The sequence below is a fragment of the Otolemur garnettii genome, unplaced genomic scaffold, assembly GCF_000181295.1.
Source record: "Otolemur garnettii isolate 467f Iridium unplaced genomic scaffold, OtoGar3 scaffold00144, whole genome shotgun sequence".
Taxonomy (NCBI): domain Eukaryota; kingdom Metazoa; phylum Chordata; class Mammalia; order Primates; family Galagidae; genus Otolemur; species Otolemur garnettii.
In genome coordinates this window covers 338705-345817 of record NW_003852539.1, presented here as the reverse complement: position 1 = coordinate 345817, position 7113 = coordinate 338705, and the positions used below count along the sequence as shown (strand labels likewise).

At 47.0% G+C, this 7113-nt stretch overlaps 2 protein-coding genes across 2 annotated transcripts in view; one reads left to right on the top strand and one right to left on the bottom strand.

Moving 5' to 3' along the window:
- The window catches only part of P3H1 (prolyl 3-hydroxylase 1), a 19141-nt gene extending 17025 nt beyond the window's left edge, over positions 1–2116 (bottom strand). The window contains exon 1 of the mRNA XM_003798958.3: positions 1546–2116. Coding sequence (XP_003799006.1) covers positions 1546–2010 — 465 coding nt within the window. The 5' untranslated portion in view covers positions 2011–2116. The remainder of the gene's footprint in view (positions 1–1545) is intronic.
- Positions 2117–2303: 187 nt separating this feature from the next.
- CUNH1orf50 (chromosome unknown C1orf50 homolog) overlaps positions 2304–7113 on the top strand; it is a 7064-nt gene continuing 2254 nt past the window's right edge. The window contains exons 1-4 of the mRNA XM_012810861.2: positions 2304–2422; positions 2541–2656; positions 6735–6838; positions 7006–7039. Coding sequence (XP_012666315.1) covers positions 2344–2422; positions 2541–2656; positions 6735–6838; positions 7006–7039 — 333 coding nt within the window. The 5' untranslated portion in view covers positions 2304–2343. The remainder of the gene's footprint in view (positions 2423–2540; positions 2657–6734; positions 6839–7005; positions 7040–7113) is intronic.

Sequence of the window (7113 nt, the reverse complement as noted above, 5' to 3'; positions counted from 1 at the left end):
CCTTAGCTGTACGTGGCTGGCGCCTTAGCCGGTTGAGCTATAGGCGCCGAGCCTGAGAATTCTCTTCTGAATCTGGCCTCACTTACCTTTCTAGCTTCCCCTCCTGCTGCTCCCCACACACAACCTGATGCCCCAGTCACAGCAATGGAATTTTTTTCCTGAATACATCATACTTTGTTCTACTTCTCCCTCTATTTCAAAGGACCATCCTTTTTCTCTCCCTACCAATATTTAGGACAGGCTCTTGTCCACCTCATGTTTCAAGTCTAATTTTCTGAGACAAAGCTAGATTTTTTCCCTCCTTCATGATCCCATGTATGTGCCCTGTCAGTAGCCCTTAATACACCTATTCTTTTTTTTTTTGCAGTTTTTGTCCTGGGCTGGGTTTGAACCCGCCACCTCCAGTATATGGGGCTGGCCCCCTACTCCTTGAGCCACAGGCACCGCCCTAATATACTTATTCTTAACAGCAAAGCAAGATAAAACAAAGTAATAGTCCAACATTTTAATTACCTGTACAAACAAGAACTAAAATATGGTGAGTATTCAATAAATGACAAAGAAATTTAGAAAGTGCTGGTAAGTTACATGAAAGACAGCCGTATTATTTTGGTTTCAAGTCCAGTACTCTTTCCAGTAACGGGAGGAATGGAGAGAAACTGTGTAAGCAGAACGCATGTGGAAGGGTGAAAAACTGAGGTCTCCAAGAGTCTCTAATTCTCATTTTAGGTTGAGCTGAAGTTATGTTAAACTACATTTACAAAAGATATGCAGCATAGATCCTGCTTTTTACCCCCATCAATAAAATAGGACTAATAACAGCATCCACCTCACAAGATACAGTGAGGATCAGGGCAATTTAGTCAATAAATGCAAAGTGCTTATTAAAACAGCGCCTGGAAATATATGCTGGCTACCATCATCATCACCACACAAGCCCTGAGCGCTCCAAGTCCGTTTGTACACTTGGACATATATAGTGCACTGGGATTCCTAAAAACACTCATTTTCTTTGGAAACCTGACAGACTAGCCAGAGGGACCCCACAGGGAGGGCCAGGCAGCCCCTGCTGGCGACGTGGCAATTCTACGTCCTGAAAGTGAACTGCTGGATCCGGTAGCAGGAAAAACACCACTGGGAAACAAACGAGAGTAAGATATTGTAGACCACTCTTAGCCTCTCATTCGGACACTTACAATGAAATCAGGATGTGAGACTTAAGCTACTGCTTTAATTCCTTCAACTAAGATCTCTCAGATCTCTTGGACAATAAAAGGGCAATGCGTTCTGCTTGGCCTGTGCCCTAATTCCAGGCTAGATCTTTGGGGTTAGCATCTGCCCATGCAAGCCAGGCGAGGCAGGATTCCTAGCAGGGTCCCTGACTCCCGAGGTCCGAGGGGCGCTCCCCAGCCAGGAGGCCACTTTCCCTATCTGCGGACACTTCCCTGGCTCCCTCTCTCTCTCTGCGGACACCTCGTTAGGTCCCTTGCCAGCATTCCTCTCCCCACAAGGGCCCCGGCCGCCCGGCTCCCGGTAGGTCTGCACCTTGAAGTAGGCGACCTGCAGGTAGTTGTAGGGGCTCCGCTTGTGGAACTCCAATTCCACCTCCTCGCCGAGAGAGTGGGCGGCCGGCGGCCCCAGGCAGCGGCGCAGGCAGGCGGCGCGGCGCAGCAGCCTCCCGAAGAAGCGCAGGTCGTACAGGGCGGCAGCGCCGGAGGCCTGGGCCAGACTCGGGGGTGAGTCAGGGTCCAGCTCCCACGGGAGGTCGGCTGCGCACCTGGTGCGGCAGCGCAGACGGAGGGCGCGGAGGGCGGCCCGGGAGCGCAGCGCTCGCTCCATGCTGAGGACCACCCCGGCCCAGTCCCCACGCGCATAGGCCGCAGTCCCCTCGGCGAAGAGCAGATCAGGTGTCACCATGTCCCATCCCGCCTCAGACTCGGCCTCTGCCCGGGAGACAGCAGCGGCGACAGCCAGCAGCGTGGTCAGGACCCTCAATGCTCGTACCGCCATGGTCTCCACAATCCTAACAGGACCGCGGGCCGCCCTCCACAGAATCCGGGGCCCTACCCCCAGAGAAGCCCCGCCCCTGAGCAGGGCTCCGCCTCCGAACCGGGCTGCGCATGCCCAGGAAGCTTGCACCCTCCCCGCCCCCCTGCTTTCTTTTAACCAACACGGACCCCCGCCCCTCAGCGGAACCCTGTGAGCCAGCTGGAGTCCGGCCTCCGAGCCAAGGTCTGGCTCGGTTGCTCTGACGCCCGTAGGGCATAGCTCCGCCCACAGGCCTTTATGCGCAGGCTCTTCCGACTGGCACCGCCTAGGTAGTGAGCTGGAGTGGGCGCCGTCATGGCGGGCGCTGCGGTTCCGGGGCAGACAGAGGGGCTCCCCGAAAGGCAAGAAGTGCAGTCAGCTGCAGGACCGGGAGGTATGCGGGCTCGGATTCAGCAGGGGGAAAGAAGCTCTCGCGAGGCAGCTAGTCTCCGGGGCTCTGCGGGAGGCTGAGGGCGGGAGCTCACGCCTGTGTTCCGGGGTATGTGTCGCAGGAGCCCTGGTGGAGCGCTCCCCGACCCCCGGCGGTTTGGCCTTGGTGAGCCCCTACCGCACCCACCGGGCCGGGGACCCTTTAGACCTCGTGGTGCTCGCAGAGCAGGTGCAGAAGGTGAGGAGGCGCGGCTGGGGAAGTGAATAACTACATCTTCGTTCACGTTTTGTCCCGAGTCTTTCGGCTCCGGCCTCACAACCTAAATGTAGGAGGGGAGCAATTTGTTACTGTCTAGCGAGTCGGTGGCTGACTCGTATTCTGATCTTCTGAGGCTAAAGTCTCCTTCAACTGCCACTTGAGTGCACATAAAATACCTTCGTTGTAGGGTTTGCGCAGCACTTTGAATATTCATTATTTCATTTGCACTTTAGAACTGCACGTGAGTGAGGCGGTACAGAAGTTACTCTTCCCATTTGATACGTGAAGAAAAGTTTCTGAGGAAGTTACTTTAACCCAAATTCTTCAGGGATGCGTAGACCACTTATTTTAAGCTGCTTCCCATAGGATCCTTATTTGTTTACTGGGAGCTTGAGAACTTAACATCTTCTAGGAGGGGAAAAGACTCTTAAGTTTTTTCCTGTGCCTTCATCCATTAGACGCAGTATTCTCAAGCCTGGTGCTTAGACATTGATTCCCAAAATAAATAAAATAAGGAGGAAATGGGAAATAACGGAAAAAACAATAGAAATTTGGACACATGAATATTAATTCCACTTTTGATATGAACTTCCAGTGTGACTTCAGACAGATTTCTTCTCTCTGGACCACAGCTTTTTTAATCTGAAATAAGGGGCTTGAAGTAGGAGAGCTCCAAGATGGAGAGCTCCAAGATGTAAAGCTCTGACGTTCAGTGAAAAACTAGATTCCTTACCAAGGGTTCCAGTTGTAGAATCTTCTTCAGTATGCACAGGTGTAGGGCCCTGCTGCTTTAAAGCTTGGGATATCCCTTATCCTTGTATACACTGTTAGATTTGGCATTATGTTCAGAGGTTTTTATTTTGTTCAAAAATATGTAATAATGTGCTCCAATTCCCTCACATATATGTACCTGTCTTTTTTTAGTTAAGAAAAATTCAAATATTTGGAAACTCTCCTTTAAGTCAAATCCTTTTTTTTTTTTTTTTTTTTTTTTTTGAGACAGAGTTGCACTTTGTTGCCCTCGGTAGAGTACCATGGCATCACAGCTCACAGCAGCCTCCAACTCTTGGGCTTAAGTGATTCTCTTGCCTCAGCCTCCCAAGTAGCTGGGACTACAGGCGCCCACTACAATGCCTGGCTATTTTTTGCTTGCAGTTTGGCTGGGGCTGGTTTTGAACCCCTGACCCTTGGTATATGGGGCTGGCGCCATACTCACTGAGCCACAGGTGCAGCCCTAAGTCTAATCTTATACCTTCTTTTTAGATAGCTGGGAGGAAAATACAGCTGTTTTAGATTAGGAGACTCTAGTGTGTCTATTTAATCTCTTATTGAGAGGGAGGCTACCAGTATCAAAATCTTGAGCAAATTACATATTCTTGTGTTATTGAGTGATCTTGGTATGTATTAGAATGGCCTGAACAAAGAAAGAAGGAACATAGTTTTTGTCTTCTGTCCTATAATCAGGTAAAATATGGAGGATACATTATTGTGTTTCCTCCATTTCTCCAGGAAGCTAAAGAAAAAGCACTCTAGAGACAAACAGATTAAATTAATGTGCCTTCTCTGTACTGAAATGTACTTTTTGGCGGGGCAGACCTCTGACATTCCACTTAGGTATTATTAATAGTGTGTGTTCAAATAGCTCATTAGGCTAGGTATTAAGGCATGAGTTTTGGAATCAGATTGATAGATCCTTCATCTGCCAGATTTGCTTTATATGTCTATTAGACTGTATTAAGTTGTAATCTTCACAAGGGTAGAGACTTCTCTTTCCTGTTTGACAATGCATCCAGTGTGTAGAATGGTGTCTGATACACAGTAGTTGGTAATATATATTTGTGGAAGAGATAAATAATTAACTCAGATTACTTGTATGGTTTCTGTTCACTTACGACACTGACTTATTTACCTGACTTTTGCCTTAAGATTGTCAGCTAAGCAACAAATTCCCTTAATATTTCTTAGTTCAAGTGTGAGTTTAAGCTCCTAATTTCTTTTTCTTAATTGTGTGCTCCTGGAAGTTAGTCAGCTTTTCTTAAAAATAAACTGTAAGTTCTTAACAGATTTCTAATGCCCAACTCGTCATCCTTTCCAGCACATGAAGTGGTCACAACTAGTCTTTTTTGGCTTTGAGAATTATTTGATCTGTTTTAAGCAGTTTCCTTCACCTTTAGTCGCACTTCCTGGCACATGACAGGCAGTCTTCTGTGTACATTATAACTTTGTTCTCGATCTACTTCATAGTAGAGTCCTTTTTTTTTTGAGACAGAGTCTCACTTTGTCATCCTTGGTAGAGTGCTGTGGCGTCATAGCTCACAGCAACCTCCAACTCTTGGGCTTAAGCGATTCTCTTGCCTCAGCCTCCCAAGTAGCTGGGACTACCGGCACCTGCCACAACACCCGGCTATTTTTAGAGACGGGGGTCTTGTGCTCTTGCTCAGGCTGGTCTTGAATCTGTGAGCCCAGGGCACTCCATCTGTCTCAGCCTCCCAGAGTGCTAGGATTATTGGTGTGAGCCACCATGCCCAGCCCAAAGTGCAGTCTTTTAAAATGCATTTTAAGTAACAATTGGGAATGCAGATATAAATTAAAATTTAAGTAGTTGTGATGGCCAGATGTGGTGGTTTGCACCTATAATCCTAGCACTCTGGGAGGCTGAGGTGGGCGGGTTGTTTGAGCTCATGAGTTTGAGACCAGCCTGAGTTCTTGCGAGATCCCGTCTCCACTAAAAATGAAAAACGGAGGCAGGAGGATCACTTGGGTCCAAGAGTTGGAGGTTGCTGTGAGCTATGATGATGCCATGGCACTCTACCTAGGACTACAGCCTAAGACTCTGTCTCAAAAAAATTTAAAAAAGTAGTTATGATGTAAATAATTGAATTGATGTAATGATAAGATCAACAGATACTTTTTTATATAGCAAGGTTTCTACATAAGCCAGTGATCAGAGCCACATCACAGGTGTCTTTTGATTTTTGTTGTAAGACCCATCCTTGATTTCAGAAATGTTTAAGCATGAGAAAATATACTTGATCTTAGCCAAAAGGCTGAGAAGCCATAGCATGAGAAAACAAATGGGAGACCTGGGGAGTGCATGGGTTTTAGTCAGGTAAAGAGCAAGGGGAGGCTAGATGTGGTGGTTCATGCCTGTAATCCTAGCACTCTGTGAAGCCCAGGCAGAAGGATTGCTTAAAGTCAGGAGTTCAAGACCTGCCCAAACAAAAGCAAGACCCCATCTCTACAAAAAAATGAAAAATTAGCTGGGCATGGTGGCAGGTGCCTATAGTCCATGTACTTGGGAGGCTGAGGCAAGAGGATTGCTTGAGCCCAGGAAGTTGAGATTGCAGTGAGCTTTGATGATGCCACAGAACTCTAACTGACATGACAGAATGAGACCCTATTTAAAAAAAAAAAAAGGAGCAAGGGGAAAAATATATTTAATGGAAGAGAGGATATATTCAATATATTGGGTAGCAAGAGAGAGCAGAGCATGTTGGAGAACCAAGGAAGTTCTGTATGAAAAGGTAGAAAGCTTTGGGAGGTACACAAGAGGGAGCAATTAATTCTGGCTTGTGGGTTTATGTCAGCATGGACTTCTCATAAGTAGTGCTTTTGAGCTGGGCCTCAAATGGGAAAGAATACTTCAGGGCAAAAGCAAAGATGGGAAGAATACTTCAGGCAGAAGCAAAGATGTTGACATAACTTTCCACATTGGGATCCAAATAAAAACTTTACAGTTTTTACTGTGCTTACTATGTCAACCTCGGTAGAGTGCTGTAGCGTCACAGCTCACAGCAACCTCAAACTCTTGGGCTTAACTGATTGTCCTGCCCCAGTATCCCAAGTAGCTGGGACTATAGGTGCCTACCACAATACTCAGCTGTTTTTTGTTGTTGTTGTTGCAGTTGTCCTTGTTTAGCAGGCCCAGGCTGGGTTCCAACCTACTGGCCTTGGTGTATGTGGCTGGCACTGTAACTACTGTGCTGTGGGCACTGAGCCAACATTATAGATATCTTACCATCTTTTAACCCAAAGTTCGGTTTTCTCTCACCTGTAGGCTGATGAATTTATCCGAGCAAATGCTACTAACAAGCTGACAGTCATAGCAGAGCAAATCCAACATTTGCAAGAACAAGCTAGGAAGGTAAGGATGGCTTTTAGGTAGGGTTTCATGTTTTTCATCTAGTTCACAAGATTGATTGAAGATATGGATTGGCTTATAATCATCATGACTTAGTTGTCTTCAGTACCTCCTAGAAATGTAGAGGTGTTGAGTAAAATAATGAGCCTAAGAGGTTAAGTATAACCTTGTTTTTATTTTTTATCAGAAAGTTCAGTGAGGGCTTGGCGCCTGTGGCTCAAGTGGCTAAGGCACCAGCCATATACACCTAAGGTGGTGGGTTTGAATCCAGCCCGGGCCCGCCAAACAACAATGA